Source organism: Sminthopsis crassicaudata, chromosome 1 (genome assembly GCF_048593235.1).
Source record: "Sminthopsis crassicaudata isolate SCR6 chromosome 1, ASM4859323v1, whole genome shotgun sequence".
Taxonomy (NCBI): domain Eukaryota; kingdom Metazoa; phylum Chordata; class Mammalia; order Dasyuromorphia; family Dasyuridae; genus Sminthopsis; species Sminthopsis crassicaudata.
Genome location: NC_133617.1, coordinates 368,416,197 through 368,434,143, shown reverse-complemented (window position 1 = coordinate 368,434,143; position 17,947 = coordinate 368,416,197). Strand labels below are relative to the sequence as shown.

General features: G+C 37.4%; 1 protein-coding gene across 9 annotated transcripts in view; it reads right to left on the bottom strand.

Annotated features, from left to right (window-relative positions):
* KATNAL2 (katanin catalytic subunit A1 like 2) overlaps positions 1 to 17,947 on the bottom strand; it is a 123,608-nt gene that overhangs the window by 48,407 nt on the left and 57,254 nt on the right. For 4 of the 9 annotated variants that reach the window (XM_074279308.1, XM_074279313.1, XM_074279311.1 and 1 more), the window contains exons 2-4: positions 15,740 to 15,810; positions 4,637 to 4,803; positions 3,047 to 3,083 (exon numbers count right to left, since the gene is read on the bottom strand). In XM_074279308.1, coding sequence (XP_074135409.1) covers positions 3,047 to 3,083; positions 4,637 to 4,803; positions 15,740 to 15,810 — 275 coding nt within the window. Of the gene's footprint in view, positions 1 to 3,046; positions 3,084 to 4,636; positions 4,804 to 15,739; positions 15,811 to 17,756; positions 17,838 to 17,947 lie in introns of those variants that run through there. The other 5 variants (XM_074279314.1, XM_074279316.1, XM_074279312.1 and 2 more) reach the window with 4 other exon arrangements.

Here is a 17,947-nt window from a genome sequence, read left to right as displayed (position 1 = left end):
ATGTGTGTATATAAACACAGATGTATTCTTCTAGAATTCTAGAATATATATACATATATGCATATATATGTATATATATTCTAGCTAACAATCAAACTTGGACTAGCTCAGAAAGGAAAAACAAAAACTAATTCAGGGATGTTTAAGAATTAATTAATTTCTTAAACAATTAATTGTTTAAGAAAAGTTTCCAACCTTGATGAGAGCCCTCCACAAATGAATGTTAACTGGGCTCTCTTCCCTGATGTGAAATACAAATAGCATTATTATGCATGAGTACTAATTTACTAATGACAGAAATAAAGGCACAGACTCTTAAATAATTCTCTTTAGCAATAGAAGTTTAATGAGAACATAATTCATTAATTTCCTATCTGATCCAACCATTCTGGAGAGCAATTTGGAACTTTGCCCAAAGGGCTATCAAACTGTATACCCTTTAATCCAGCAATACCACTGTTGGGTCTATATTCCAACCATATCCAAAAAAAGGGAAAATGACCTATTTTGTGATGGCTAAGAACTGGAAATCAAATGCATACCCATCAATTAAGGAATGGCTAAACAAGCTGTGGTATGATTATAATGGAATATTATTGTGCCATAAGAAATAACAAACAGGATGATTTCGGAAAAATCTGGAAAGACTGAGGTGAGCTGATACATAGTGAAGTGAACATAATCAGGAGAATGTTGTATAGCAACATTCAACAATATAGTTCAATGAACTATGAATGACTTGGCTATTTCTCAGTAAAACAATGATCCAAGACAATCCCAAAGGACTAACCTCCAGAGAAAGAACTGATATTGATTGCCTGCTATTTTTCATTTTCTTTCTTTTCTTTTCTTCTTTTATTCAAATCTCATACAAAATGAATAATATAGAAACATTTTACATAATTGCACAAGTATAACCTATATCTACTGTCTTGGGGGAAGGAGGAAGAATTTGAAATTCAAAACTTTAAATAAAGATGCTTTTTTTAAAAAATCCCTTTCTTGTTCTTCCCAATTTTAATCATTGTTCATCCAGATCACTGAATAGCAGTCAAAAGACCTGGGTTCAAGTGTCAGAGCTGCCACTAATCAGATGTGACTTTGGGAAAGTCCCTTCCCCTTTCCAAATCCCAACTTCTTCATCTGTTAAACAGGATTATTTAAATGAGGTACATGTACTATTTATCTCAAAGAGTTGTGTAAAAATCTAATGAAATCATGTGTAGAAAGCATTTCGTAAATACAAAATGCTTATCTATAAACTCCTGAGTTTGTTTTGGACCTTTATCTCATACACACGCACACACACACGTATTCATCCAGGCATGTGCATGCATAAGTATATAATCTCATAGTACACATCTCATATGTCCTTTATAATATCTCTCTCTGCATTCACACACACACAAATCCATACAAGTAGAAGCATTCCCAAGCTGTGCAATCACCCACCAGGCTTTCGCTACTACAAAGAAACAATGAACTCTAAAAGCCTTCATCACTCAATTACAGAACTTCTTGCCGGGGTAAGAAATGCTGAGGAAGTTTTGAGCATGAATTTAGGTTGTAAATAATCAGAATTCGCATGTGTTTCAAAGCCCTGCTTTTTAAAATGCCCCCTCGCTGTTTCCTCTCACTAGTAGTTACCATTTATTACTCTAGTCTGACTAGTTTTATGGAAACTATAAATAAAAGAATAACACTTTTGTCAAAACAATAAAACTGTTCCTAAAGAATGGCGCAAAACTGCACTAGCCTTAGGCGGCGTATTAACATGAAGCATTTCAATAGCACTTCCCATCGCGCACATGCTCCTCTCCAATCATTTTTTATTAGCTCCTCCACCAAGCTTGTGAGGTGGGTGTAGCGCATTCCAGTTACTCTCCTTTTAGTGGTACTAGATGAGGGTGTGGGAAGGTTACCTACCCAGAGTTAGGATATTTAGCCCTTAAACTTTCAATAAGTTGTTTCTCCAAATAAGCTATGCCAAACACCTCAATGGCAAAATCACTAGGACACTCCATACAATTTTTCATCCACAGTTTACAAAATGGTGTGATCTCTGCAGCTATTCAAACTTTTCCTTCCAATGAAGTTTAAACCTTTTAACAGCAAATGGAATATTCAGATTTCCATAGCTAAAGAAGCTATTACTACTGGTATACTCAGATCTATAAAGATCCAAGCTTGATGGTAAAAAGTCACATTATCTCTTTAAGAAATTGGCTCCTTCAGATCTTTTTTTTTTTTAAACCCTAATCTGGTATAGGGGAAGGCAGAGGGAAAAACCCAGAATTACCGAAAAAATTTGGAATGAGAGGGATGAGTGGCAGGAGTAAGGCAAAGAGAGAAAGGTGAAGCAAGTGTAGTAGGGTAGACATTGTTAAAAAAAAAAAAAAAAAAAAAAAAAAAGTAAATTTATTATAATAAAGAGAAAAAGAGAAATCACAGAGGAACTCATATAAGACGCAACAAACCCAGAATGGAATTTTGCTATGAGATAGGATGATCTAGGTTAAGGACATAAAACAGGGAAAGGAAAGGGAGAAGTCAGAAGGAATGCAGGAAATGTGTTCTGATCCACGACGGTCATAGTCTGTGCAAAGTCGTAAGGAAAGCATGGCTTGCTGTGACATAACAGCTCTCATAATGGTGGTCCCTTTTTGAGAAGTACTGCTATAAACTGCTTCAAGAAAATGCTAGGAAGTCAGCCTCCTTGCTGACCTTCTAGGAAGTCAGCCAAGGCTTCAAGGATTAACATTGTTCAATAGATGTTATTGGATGAGGATCCTCAGGGGTATTCCCTTGTGGTCGAGCTGACTCTTGATCTCATGGTGGGATGGGACTGAGTTTAGGGAGTCTACAGTCTGTCAGGCCCATTTGCCAATATGCAGCTGCTTAGTCCATGACTATTCAGAGATGGTCACTGGACTCTCAATCCAGAAGCACCTCTCATTTGATGAACAGGAATGTTTTACCCCAACCATAATGACCCCAGGACAGGTGCAATGAGTTATTTGGAAATGGTTAATTCTGTTCACTTTACCTTCTGGACTTTCCACTTCTGGGTATCTTGTTTTCTTCTGCAGGAAAAATAAATGTTGAAAGAAGAAAAAAAAAAAAAAAGTTTGACCAAATTCCTAGCAAAGGAAAGAGTAATTCTGACATCTGTCTGTCCCTCCTTTTAAGAAATCTTTATCTATGTGATTATAAACCCTACTGAAATCCAGACTCGTGGTATTCTTGGCCAATGATATGTGAAAATAAATAACCCTGCTGTGAGAAAAGCTGAGCCCTGTAGCCTCTGTGAGAGAGGCACAAAGGACATAAGATACCTTAGGATCATGCGGGTCCAGCACCAGAGCTGCTGTTTCATGAAGTTGTTTGATTTCATTTCACTGCAATGTGAGTGGCATTAAGTCAAGACATGAACCTTGTCAGATATTTCATGACATTTATAATGTGGGGCAGCTTTACCCTCAAAGAAGGAAGAACACTGATGTCAGAAATCACAGGAAAGTAATGCAGATGGGTGCCAAGTGTTATACTGGAACTTAGGTGCAAAAACCCACATCTTGTATATTACCCCTAGTGTCTAGTCATTAGGACTTATGGTTTTTTATTTGATTTCTGAACAGAGAAGCAACATTTGGGTTTTTGTACTGTAGGAATAATTGAATTAAATAAACTGTAGGGATCCTTCTAACTCCAAGATTCTGAGATTCTGGGATTGTTGGGTGCATCTATTCTGAGCTCACAGTGCTTCTTGTTTCCTAGTCCCTGAATTAAATGTTCAAGTCTGTGGCTTAACAAGTCCCTGGTAAAGAGGACAACGATCTTCCTTGACTTATAATTACTTCCTCTACTTATGGGCTTTTAAGATTCAATCTATTACTACAAAACAAGGGGTCCTGACTTTAGATACTCCCTCAACCAGCCTCTATTTACTTCTAACCTATAGTGGACCTATGTATTATATTGATTATTATTTGAATTGATAGCTTTTGAGAGCATTTCATTATCTATACATGAGCTATTAGCTTTACCAAAGTCCATTTCCCTGTGACTTTCAAGGCAGCTAATAGGTTTTCCTATCTAGCTGGAAAGATCTCTTGTCATATAAGCCCTTTCCGAAACATATCTTTCTATCTTTAATAAAAAGAAAGAACTATAGCTCACATTTACAGAGCACATTAACATTCACAAAGAATTTTCTTCATAGCAGTTACCTCCATTTTTTAAGTAAAAAATGAAGTGACTTTCTAATATAAGGCTCATGAACAGATTTTGAGTCCAGTGTGCTCTCTCCACACCACATGGTCATGCAGGGAAAGTACTCTTATCTCAAGAACTTCTTATGACAACTGGAATTCTGATCTTTCAGCTCTAAAATGTCTAATAGCAAGGTGCATGGCAGGGGTGTAAAACAAAGTCCAGATTATTACACTTAATTTATACTATATTTTAGTGTTTGACTCAAGGGGAAGAGCATTGTATGATCTTTGCAATACTATTTTATTTTCATGTTGGATAAGGGGCATCATCTTTATTGTGGAGTAAGATGCAAATACAACACTGAGTTGTCTTATTACATACACATATATACACACACACACACATATATATTGCCACATACCAGTTTCAACTGCCTTTCTGACAATTTTAGGGTATTTCTGGAATTTCACAAAATAATAGCTTTCATATTCCATCAAAATAGTTTCAAGATCAACATTGTCACAAACTTCAAAACGCCGTAAGCCTTGTTTGGTTTCTTGTTCCAATGCGTTGGCAGCATCAATATATCTAGCAATTTCAAAAAAACCGATCAGTCATTAGCAAAATCTCAGAGGAAAAAATAATAAAAGAAACTAACTACTAGCTTAAAGAAAAGCACTATACAAAAGAACAAATCTATGTTAACTAGACCAGAATGCACCTGGAGTCAAAAGGGTATGACTAAAAAAATAAAATAAAATAACAAGTCTGCCTTTTAAAAGTTACAATTTATTCATTCATATGTGTGCTGTCTCCTTAAGAATAGTCAGTCATCTTGAGTGACTACACATACAGCTGACACTTATATAGTGCTTACGTGTGTCTGGCACTGTACCCAACACTTTTAATTATTATCTTATTCAACTCTTATAACACAGCCTTGTGAGATAAATTCAATTATTATGCACATTGTATAGATGAGGAAAATGAGGCAAGTAGAGGTTAAATGACTTGCTCAGCCAGTAAGTGAATCAGGTTATATCTGAATTTGGGTCTTCCTGACTTCCTGGCTCCAGGCCTTTTGCTCACACCACTGTATCAACTAGTTACCTATAATCAATAATGCTGTTATTGCCTGCAGTGTTTTTTAAACGGTAAATTGAGAAATTTGACAATTATTTTTCAAGTTTGTAAGCTACTTGAAAAATACTTATTTTATGGTACTTCTCATTGACCAAAAATGATAATACATTTCAAACCTATTTTTAATATTGTTTTTTGACTGATAGCTTTCAAAAGCATTTCATTATTTCTATATAAGCTATGATCTTCACCAATGCCCAGTTCCCTATGATTTTTAAGGGAGCTACAGCCTTTTCAATCTAACTAGAGAGATGTCAATCAATCAAGAAACATTTTATTAAGCATCACGATAACTAGGTGATACTATCTAGGGGAGGGAGTGGGGGGAAGGAGAGGAAAATTTGGAACACAAGGTTTTGCAAGGGTCATTGTTGAAAAATTATCCATGCAAATATTTTGAAAATAAAAAAACTTTCATTAAAAGCAAAAAGATAGCTAGGTGACTCAGTGGATTGAGTGCTGGGTCTAGAATCAGAGAGATTTATTTCTTGAGTTCAAATCTCACCAAAACAAGTCACTTAACCCTGTTTGCCTCAGTTTCCTAATCTGTAAAATGAGCTGGAGAAGGAAATGGCAGCAAACTACTCCAGTATCTTTGCTGAGAAAACCCCAAGAGAGTCATAAAGAATCAGATATAACTGATTAACAATTGAACTGCTATATACTAGGCATAGAGCCAACTGGGGATACAAAAGAGGAACTCATGATCAAATAGGGAAGACAATGACCAAAAAAGTGTGTGGGAAATTATAGGAAAGAAACATATAGGGTGTTATAGTTATTATAGGATGGTATAGTGCATGTAGAGGGACAGGCCTTTGCAAGGAAAAGGGGCCATCTCTTTATGTGGGGCAGGAGAGAGGGAGGAGACAGTAAACAGAAGACATTTGGATAACGTGGTATGAGAAGGACAAGAAAAAAAGGGAGTTCTTTGTCAATGGCCTCAATTTTTTTTCAGTGAAATGTGAAGGAGAGTTCTCATTTGAGAGATGGAAAACAAAACAAAAAAAAAAAAAAAAAAAAGGGGGGGGGAAACACAGGAGGTTTGGGAAGGACAAAAAGGTTTAGAAAACTCATTGTGATAAGGAAGATAGCCGAGTTAAATAGGGAAATTTAAAAATATTGCTTTGCTTTTAGTAAGCGCCCTGTTGGGATCACATATCATAAAGCCATCGTGGAGGGAACGGTAGTCAACAGTTTCATGATTTTCTCAGCATAAGAATGGGAGCAAAGGTGGTAAATTGTGGGAATAATCAATCCAAGGCTGAGGGTTGGAGGGCAATATTGGCAATAAAGGAACAAGGGGTTTGAGAGAAGAAGACAATGGGAAGTTGAACTGGTTCATCAAAAGGTAAAGATGGGGAAGAGAGAAGACAGTGTTCAAATATGGAAAAGATCTGAGAGATCAAGGGACATGGGTGAGGAGGAAAAACAGGGTCATCATAAGGAGAAGGGAATGACAAAAGATTATCACCAGAGAAGAATTTCAGAGTTCATGATCACAGAAGTAATATACATTTGATGGTGATGTGAAAGTCAAGAGTTATGACCATTTTTGAGTGTAACTGAACTAGGATGGAAAAGTTAAGTTGTATGAAATGAATTAGTTGGAAAACTGTAAGGTTAGGGAACTTGATAAGAGTTTTTTGCTTTAGGTTTTTTTCTATTGTAGTAAGTTTATTTATTTTTAATACATATTGCTTTATGAATCATGTTGGGTGGAAAAATCAGAACAAAGGGGAAAAACCATGGGAGATATAAATTAAAAAAAAAAAAAAACAGAAAAAAGAAGTGAACATAGCATGTGTTGATTTACATTCAGTCTCCTTAGTTCTTTGTTTAGATGCAGATGGCATTTTCTGTCCAAAGTCAATTAGGATTGCTTTAGATCACTGAACTACTGAAAAGAACCAAGTCTTTCATAATTAATCATCTCACATTCTTGCTGTTATTGTGTACAATGTATTTCTGGTTCTGCTTGTTTCATTCAAGATCATTTCATGTAAATCTTTCTAAGTCTTTCTATAATCAGCTTGTTCATCATTTTTTATAGAATGATAATATGCCATTACCTTCATTTACCACAACTTATTCAACCATTCCCCAATTGATGGGCATCCACACTCCTTTTCCAATTCTTTGCTACCACAAAAAGAGCTGCTGCAAATATTTTGCACTCGTGGGTCCTTTTCCTTCCCTTATGACTTCCTTGGGTTGCAGATCCAGTAATGGCACTGCTGGGTCAAAGGATCTCCACATTTTGATAGCCCTTTGGGCATAGTTCCAGATTGCTCTCCAGAATGGTTAGATCAGTTCACAGCTTCACCAACAGTGTATTAGTTTCCCAGTTTTCCCACATCCCCTCCAACATTCATCATTATTTGTTCCTGTCATCTAAGCCAATTTGAGAGGTGTCAGGTGGTACCTTAGAGTTTCATATAACTATAAATGGCTTAAATTTAATCATCTGAAAACTGTCTATTCATATCCTTTGACCATTTATCAATTGGGGAATGACTTGTATTCTTATAAATTTGACACATTTCCTTATATATTTTAGAAATGAGACTTTTATCAGAAATACTGGCTATAAAGATTTTTTCCAGCTTTGTACTTCCCTTTTAATCTTGTTTCTATTGGTTTTGTTTGTGCAAAAACTTTTTAATTTAATGTAATGATAGTTGTCCATTTTGCCTTTCATAATGTTCTCTAGTTCTTTAATCATAAATTCCTCCCTTCTCCAAAATCTGATAGGCAAATTATTCCTTGTTCTCCTAATTTGTTTATGATATCATCCTTTATGCCCAAATCATGTATCCAAATTATCCTTATTTTGGTATAGGGTGTAAGATGTAGGTCTATGCTGAGTTTTTGACAAGTGACATTTCCACTTGATTTTTAATTCCACTTGAGTTTTAATATGTATATTGAAGTATTGCTGAGGGAGGAAGATGGGGAGGAGTCTGTAAGCCTACCACTGAAACTTTGATTTCAAAGGAAAAAAAGGGGGAAAAAGGGGAGGACCCTTGAGCTTGTAGAAAGCACCATAATTTTGACTGAATATTCCTGAAAACCAAATGTTTAATGATTCCCTAAATTGATACTGGTCATTATCAGCATTTTATAAATGGAGAAACTGAGGCAGATTTTTGTTGATTTTCTCAAGGTTACATGAAAGACATGTGAATCTGATTAAATATGTTTATTTCTTGGACTGTAGCTCAACAATAAATCAGCTCAAAGAAATTCCTTCAAAAGAGGAAATTGAGCATAATGAAAACAACACTGAGCTCAGAAGCTGGCTAACTGAATAACTCTAAACCTCATTTAATCTTGTTGGACTCAGTTTCTTCAACTGTAAAAGTGAGAAATTAGAAAGGATGATCTTTAAGGTCCCTTTTAGCTCCAACTTTCTCTATTTCTTGGACTTAATCAATGAAAATTGTTTTTCCTAGCACTGTTGTAGGTCTTGAATTCTTGGAGACCTGATGACTTTTTGGTGAAGGAAAAGAATGTGATTTCATAAATTTTCACTCCTCAAAGAATCAAGTCTCACTTCCTCCATGAAAATGTCTCTGATTATTCCTGCTCATGATCATTCTCTTTTCTTCATTCCTATAGAACTTAGTCTGTAACAAAGAGCATTTGATTACAAATCCTCCTAATAACCTCTTCCCCCACATTTTTCTGCTTTAGTCTTCCTGATTTACTCATCCTGCCTATCTACAGAGCCTATATGTCAGTTTTTACCTTCATGATTCTGTTCATCTGTCAGTTTCCATCAGGCTTCTGGAAACATTGTCCCCAGTAACCCAGTATTTTGTCATACTAACGATGTAAGGGTATCCTCTAGTGGTGTAAAAGGTAACTGCAGAATGTGGGGAGGCTGTGTTCTGTTTTGTTTTGAAGCATCAGACTTTTTGCATATGGCTTCTCACCAGTGCGGAAAAGTAGGGACTGTTACTTTTGCCAGTTTTTTGTATCCTTACAGTTTGGCACAGTGACTAGAACTTGTTTCATCAACTACCTGCTTCATCAATACTTGTCAATTGCTCACTTGACTGTATGTATCCATCCTTGTATTGCTTTCTTTTTTTTTTCCCCCCCCTGAGGCTGGGGTTAAGTGACTTGCCCAGGGCCACACAGCTAGGAAGTGTTAAGTAGTGTCTGAGAGCGTATTTGAACTCGGCTCCTTCTGATTTCAGGGCTGGTGCTCTATCCACTGCGCCACCTAGCTGCCCCCACCTTGTATTGCTTTCTCTGATTACTTGTAAAAACTGTTCACAGGCAAGGTCCTGATCTTTTCTTTATTTTGGAGATAGAGTCTGTTATATCACACAGTAAAATTAGTTCTGTGCCTGAATTAGGGGCTTAACACACACATGCCATAGGACTGAACACCCACTTAACCAGAAGGGGCAAACACCAACATTAAAACTAGCCCAGAAAACGATTTTATCTGCTCTTTAGCCAGGCTGAGTCACTAGATTTACCTTAATCTGAACCTAGAGCTCTGATAAAGAATGGGGGTTGGTGTTGGGTAAGCAACAAGACTTCCTCGATGTCACAAATACAAACTTTGTTGGAGAGAACTAGCTTGGATTTCATATAACTAACCTAATTCAATAGCATTTTCCTTTTTAAAAGCACTTTGTAAGCCTTAAAGCACTACATCAACAAGAGTTATCGCTAACACTGCTGTTCTACTAGAGTACTCCACTAGGATTTCAGCACAGCAATTTTCTTCTGAGGCCTTCCTTGCTACGCCAAATCTGTCATCGACTTCCTCTAAATTCTCAAGCACCATAGTGATATCTTTCATCATTCATTTGGCATCTATCTCATAAACTACCCGTTATCTCTATTTAAATTTATACCTGTACAGTCACATAATAAAACAATATCAAGAATAATAGCATTTATCTAGAGTTTTTAAGGTTTGCAAAGGGCTTCCCAAGTTATCTCTTCTGGCATAACAACATCAAAATTTGACTCCGAAAGATTGTACTCTCCCCCTCAGGGCAGAGATCATTCAATTCTACAAACATTGGCTAGTTTTATTAGTATGATTCATAATGCTAGGGTCCAGGCTTTTAAAAAAAAATTTTTTTAAAGTCTTCAGAAAAAAAGTCTGAGAGGATGTTGTTCATTCTTCATTTTTGAAGAGGACCAATGACAACACAGGGAGATGTTTTGACTTGCCTGTGAATTTTTGCCATGCAAAGCCAGCCTCCCCCTCCAGTCCAGAGATACCAAAGTCCAATGGACAAACTGGCTGTGTCTGACCAAGCTGGAAGGGCTCCACAGTGCCTGCTTCAACCGCCTTCGTGGCCATTGGGACAAACTGTTCTCATCTGCCCATTCCACCTGGGAAATCTCACCACACTTGGGGTTTGCGGCCTATCAGTTACCCTCAATCCGGTGTAACTCCTCTGCTGAGATGATTTACTAGTATGTGGAAACTAGAGATTCTTGGAGCCACGGGTGAGAGTTGGGTGAAAAATGGACACCAAAGGAAGATGAGCAGTTCTGAAAAGAGTTCAGTAAACCATTCCCCAGAAGTGCTAGCTCTCTCCATAAGCCATATAGAAAAGAAATCCTCTTTCCCCCCATGTTATCCCCCCAAATGGACATTTGATCTCCCCTTGAAAACCTGAAGGCAGGGGGAGTCTACCATCACTCCATAAAATCCATTCTACTTCTGGGCAGCTCTAAGCAATAGGAAAATTTTAATGAGCTCAAGTCTAACTTTGTCTCTGCAATTTCTATTCATGGCTACTGGTCATGCCCCCCAACACACAAGGAAACAAATATAATCCCTCATCTACTTGACAACCCATTCAAACACTTGAAGGCAGTTGTTACAGTCCCTAAGTCTTCCCTTCTCTAAGGGAAAAAACAAAACAAAACAAAAAATAGTTCCTTCAACTTAATCTCAAATGGACAGATTCCAGGCTGAGGGGACATAATATATAAAAATGGTAATTAAATACAAGGTGATGTGTGAAGGGAGAAACAACTGAGACAGAGGAGAGGAATCAGAAAAAGTTTCACACAGTGGCAGCAACTGAGCCAATGGAGGCTAAGAATTCGGAGACAGAATGCATTCCAGGCATGGGCCATTCAATTATGCAGAGATAAGAAATGAAATGGCAAGTTCGATTGGCTTCTTCTGGTTGTCCCTGGTCCTTGAAGAAGAGCAAAGTGACATTGCTATGTCAGGGTCAATGTACAATGTGACCATGGCTGATCAGATTAATATGAGTTCAGAAGGATCTACAACAGGCTGGACCCAAATTGTCTGTATGAAATTTGGAGTGAACATGTCTCTAAATTTGGGTGGGTGGGTGTGTGTGGGTATGTGTGTGTATGTGTGTGTGTGTGTGTGTGTGTGTGTGTGTGTATGTGTGTGTGTTTTATATCAGAGGTACTAGGGAACCTAAAATTTCTGGTCAAGGATTTTGACATAGTTAGACCACTACTTCCAGAAGATGATTTTGGCATTTGAATGGAAGATGGACTGGGAAGATGGAAAACTGGATAAGGGAAATCAATTAGGAGGCTCTTGTTTTTTACTTCAGATAGAGAAGGATAAAGTGATGAGAGACTAAGCTGGGATGGCTCAGTGACTGGAGGGAAATAAGTGATGTGTTAAATATTATGGAAACAGAATGAGATGGAATTGTCAGTTGTTTGGATATGACAAGCAAGGGAGAAGGAAAAGGCAAGTTGTTGTTGTTGTTTGTACTGTGGTTCTGATCCTAGGTGAATGGGAGGACAATATTGCCCTGGAAAGGAAGGAAGGTCAAATTTAGGGGGAAAGATGATGAATTCTATTTTGGGAGCATTGTATTTGAAATGATGCTGAGAACATCTGATTGGAAATATCTAGGAAATACCAGTGATATGGAAATGAAAGTCAGGAGAGATTAGTGCTAGATTGTGTATGTATACACATATTTTATACATATGTATATATAATATTCTATACTTCTTTCTATTCCCACAGCTTCTAGCACAACAGATGTTCTAAAAATATTTGCTGATTAAATGAAATAAACCATATTGGCTTATCCAGCACTAACAGGCTTAGTCTATTAACTAATATATCTCCAGCTCTTTTGAGCCAAAGATAGAGACCTAAATGGATTCAGTGGGAATGAACATTTAATCAACTTCTAAACCACAAAATCCAGCACTGTTTTATAGAACAAGAGAAAAACTACTGTCCTTAAACAAGCTTTTTGCAACGAAATCTTTCCATTCAATGAGTCTTCTGATGATTTTAGACTTTATTATTGGGTGCATTTTCATTCATGACCTCATCTCATTCTCCGGTTGTGATGGAAGAATCAGAATACTTCTTGTTCCCCTCTGCCATTTTAAGACTTCCTTGCTCACTGTTAGTCAGCAGCCTTTCCTCCTTTGAGGTTTATGCCTTTCACATTTGTCAACCAATCATGAATCTGGTGGCTATTACCTGTTGAACCCTACAAAATTTTCCTTTCTTCCTTAATGAATTCAGTGCCCAGCTGATAATTTTTTTTTTTGGCTGAGGCAATTGGGGTCAAATGACTTGCCCAGGATCACACAACTAAGAAGTGTTAAGTTTCTGAGACCACATTTGAACTCAGGTCCTCCTGACTTTAAGGCTGGTGCTCTAGCCACTGAACCAACTAGCTGCCCTTCACACTCTTTTTTCTAACCCAATTCCAGCCCTTTTACAAAGGGATTTAAACACACAGATGACGCTCTCTTAAATATCCTAACTTCTCAATTTCTCAATTTTCTCAGTTCCCAAAACGTACTCTAAACTACACAGATGTTGTAATCACCAATAAGTATTCCATTTCCAGGGTTAACTCTGAAATTCTTCTGATAACTGACTTTTATCATTCCATCTTTCCCTAAGTTTTATGACCCCCAACCTCATTCTTCATCCTCACCAATACCTGACAATCCTTCCATCCCTCAATTCCTTCACAATATATTATCCCTTTAGTATATCCACCCTCTTGCCTCGCCCATCTTGACCCTCTCTGAACAGTTTAACTTTATACTGTTCTCTACTCATAAATCTCTTGTTCCCTTATCTTATCACTGATCACATCTTAGCAATCTTGGATCATTCTCACAATCTGCCTTCATATATATATATATATTCCCATACTGCTTAAAAGAGCTGCAAATATATATATATATATGAAACTTTTGAATTTGCTACAAATTTATTTTATATAATCTTAACTGAACCTTCATTGAAAGAAATCTTTTAAATTTTCATGACTTACTCTCCCCCACTTACCATAGAGATTATTCAAAACCTTTTTATGATTCCTCAAATCACCTTTTCTTTCCTTTCTCCACTTTTCTCCTTTCATTTGAGAACCTTCACTAAAAAGCTGAAATCATTAGCCAAGAGCTTTTCGAGCAGATTGCCCCTCAATCATCCCCATTCTTTCATTAATCTTCAATCTCTTCCTATCTACTAACTTATCTTATCGTGCACAAACCTATTCATGTCATTTCCTACTTGCTCTAACCATACCTCATCATCATTTTTGGCCTTTTTGGCTAAACTTCTTAAGAAACTATGTACACTGTAAAGCTTCTAATTCCTGTTCTCTCTCTCTCTCCTAATCTCTTTGCAATATGGTTTCTGACCTCATTGTTCAATTGAAACTGTTCTCTCCAAAGTCATTAGTGATCTCTTAATTGCCAAATCCAACAGCCTTTTCTTAATTCTCAGCCTTATTGATCTTTCTGCTGCCTCTGACACTGTCAATCATTCTCTTCTTGTGAATATTCTCTCCTCTCTAGCTTTGCGACACTGCTCTCTCTCCCGTCCTGTTTGACTATTCTGGTTCAGCGTCCTTTGCTGGATCTCTAGATCAAGCTTGTCCTCCATTTGTGTCTTTTAACATGCTGTCCTGGTTCTTTCTTCTACCTCTGTGCCAGGGGTTCTTAACCTGCAGGTCTTGAACTTATTTCTGAAGTATTTTGAGTATTGTATTTCAGCATAATCAGTTTTCTTTGTAATATGAAATGTGTATATAAGAGTATATAAATTTTATAATATAGTGTAATATGTTATAATGTAAATTTTAAAATATTATTTTCTGAGAAGGGATTTATAGAGCTTACCAGACTGCCAAAGAGGTATATAGAGTATGTATTATCTCCCATGGTGGTGATGATCATTTCTAATCAAATGATTCCCAAATCTACCTATTATTTACATATATACCATACATACATACACACATACACACACATATCCTTCCTTGATCTCTTGAGCTCATCTCCTATCACCTTGTGAATATACTGAACTGGATGGTCCTTGAGCATCTCAAAATGAACATGTCCATGACAGCCAACACTCATTTTCTCCCTCCTCCAATCCTTCTTGTTACAAACTTGCCAATATCACGAGCCCCACCATCCTCCTGGTCTCTTAGCTGCACTTCCTCAGCATCACCTTTACCTCCCCTGACACTTACTCAACAAATCTGATAACGTGACCACCCAGTGTTCTCAAGCTTACCTTGCTTCCATGAAGGGAACTTCGGTACTGCCTGCTGACAACTTTCCCTACCTCTGGCCTGTGCTCCTTTCTCCTTCCTACCTTCTCCCTCCATTAGCCCTCCTTCCCATCCCTCCTCCAAGGCCTGCTCCTTCATTAAACTGATCTTCTCCCTTTCACAGCATGCACACACCTAGACTCTCTTCTGCATTACAGTCACCTGGTTACATGCCTTACCTCCCCCTTTTGCTGCTGTTGTCTTTCCAGTTGTGTCTGAGCCTACATGACCCCGCTTGGGATTTTCTTGGCAAAGATGATGGACCAGCTTGCCATTTCCTCCTCCAGCTCATTTTACAGAATAAGAATCTGGGTTGAGTGACTTGAGCATCAGAACTCAGTGCTGACTCCAAGCCCAGCACTCTGACCTCCATAAGTTCCCTGAGGGCAGCACACACTTTTTGCATCTCTGTCTCTCCCACAGGCCACACTACTACAGCCAAAACATTTGTTTGGTTGAATTGGAAAATAGAGTCAATAGGGAAGAAGGGAAGGGTAGAAACAATATTTATTTTCTATTGATACAATGGGAAAACAGCTGCCGATTGGGTTAAACTGATCAAAGTCATACAGCTAGATAAAAGCAGATGGGGGTGTGAGGCAGAAGAGGAATGTCTCTTGTATGATCTCTTGTCCTGAGCTAATCACAGACAAAATTGGCAGGGCAAAGAAAATGTTTACAAAGGATATGAGAGGGAAAAATAGTTATTTCAATGAAAAGAGAAAGGGAAAATAAGGCAAGAGAAGAATGAATAGGTTAGGTAATCTTTGATATTAGATATATATGGTAATATAACATACCCTTCCTGTGTTAAATAATGCAAAATCAAAATGAGAAGATTTTTTCGGCGAGCTTCTGCCCTCATTTCACCCTGTAAACAAAGAGGGAAATTCAGATGAGATGGAGGTGAAACATAACATATTCTTTTTATAGCAATAAGTACTAGAAGGTAAACATAACCTGTCAAAAACAAACAGCATGATTTAAGAGGGAGAAAGCAGTTCATAGTCTCAAGGGGACATAAAGTTGCTTTCCATTCTGACTTTGTTCTTCAACTGCCTTTTTGACTGTAAACTTAAGGTATGATGACTTAAATTAGAAATACAATTTACTATCCGAGCTTCTTGCTGAAAAGCTAATTGGGCTTTTATCATAGGGAGTACATGAAAAAAACATAACTACTATGAGGATTGTGTTAAGGCCAGAAGAGTAGCAAGAAATACATAAGCGCCAGCCAGAAATAAGATCTGGAGTGGGAGGCATTTACCTGCGTCTGCTTCCTGCATTCACTGGGGACTCCAGCTAGTCCCTATGTTATGATAAGTTAGCATTCCAGGAAATCATTTAGGATTCTTAGGGGTTATATGGAAAGAACATGGAGTCATTTCATAGATGAGAAAGCTGAGAACAAAGAAGTTCCATGACTTGCTAATCCTGGGAATAGTGCTGGGATTTAAACTAAGGTCCTCTGCCTCCTCCAGCTAAGCTCTGGAATGTTCACACATGTTATAGAAAATGCCCCAAAAAGTAAAATTCTTAAATAGCGGACTCCTCTCATTGACATTTAATAATAATTAAATTATTCACATTTGGAACTTTTATTTACAGTGTTAATAATGCACATCTACATTTAGTACAGGGGGTTTTAACGTAGGTTCCATAGATTTCAAGGGGTCCCTTGATAGATATCATGAGCCCTGTGAATTTAGTTTTGTAATATTTTCACAACTGAATTTCAAGATAATAGTTCAGTAATTGGTTCTCTTTGTAACCACTCTTTATTTGCCCATTTAAAAACATTCTGAGGCAGGGTCAACAGGTTTCACCAGATTGCAGAGAGGTTCCATGGCACACACAAAGAAGATCCCTTAATTTAGACCAAGGCTTCTTAAGCTTTTTTCACTCACAACTTCTTTTCGCTTGGGATATTTTTACATGATCTCAGGTGGGTATATAGGTATTTAAAGTAGATATGGAAATCAAACATTTACTGATAATAATTCATAATTTTGTGATCCCAACATTTAGCTATGTGACCACATATAGGGTCATGATACACAGTCTAAGAACCTTTGATCTTGGTCAATCATCTCATTTTACAGGTGAGGTAACTGAGGCCCCCAGAGGGGGAATGCCCCAGGTGACATGTCTAGTAAATAGCATAGGCAGAATTCAAACCATGTCCTTTGCCTCCAAATCCAAGTTTCTTTCCATTTGACCATCCTGTCTCCTGCATCTCTTTTCAAATGGACTAATTTTATAATCAGTCTTAAAGTTTTGAACTGAGTTTTGCTACTCTATAGCCATGCTTCATTGCTATCCCTACTTCAATCACCACTCTTATCCATAATTCTTGGCTCCAAGTAAGATCATCCAAAAATCAAATAAACACACCGTCAGAGATTAACGATTCACCACTATCCAGCCTACTCAAAAAAAAAGTGTCTCAGATAATTCACAAAAAAGAGGTTTCAAAATATGAGCAACACCTCCCCCAAATAACTATTTGTGAAAGAATCAGCACTGGTTTGGATGTGTAAATTCCAGTATACTGGAAAATTACTATACCCTCACATCTGACACAAAAGGTTTTCAAATAGAATAAAAACAAGGTCACTTGATACAATGCTCAAATCATAGATCTTCTCTAATCCTTTATAAATTATAATTAAACTTTTTTTTGGCCTAAGTTTGCCAACACTTATTGAGATCTTGATAGTGAAATGAGCAACCAGACTCATCTCCAAATCCCCAAAGCATTTATTAGGGACCAAAAAGAAAGCTAAAAAAATACAAAAATTAAACTAGTATACATACACATGGTCTTCTTATATCATTGCTACTACAAAGACGGGCTACAGCAAGACAAGCAGAGCCACAGGGACAATTTTTGTGTCCAGGGCACAAAATGAGGATGGAAAATAAGGCAGGAGGTTCATTTGAAGTACAACTGCTCGGGGACAGAAAGTTTTCTTCCAGGTCAATTTACACTTTGACTTGTCCACGGG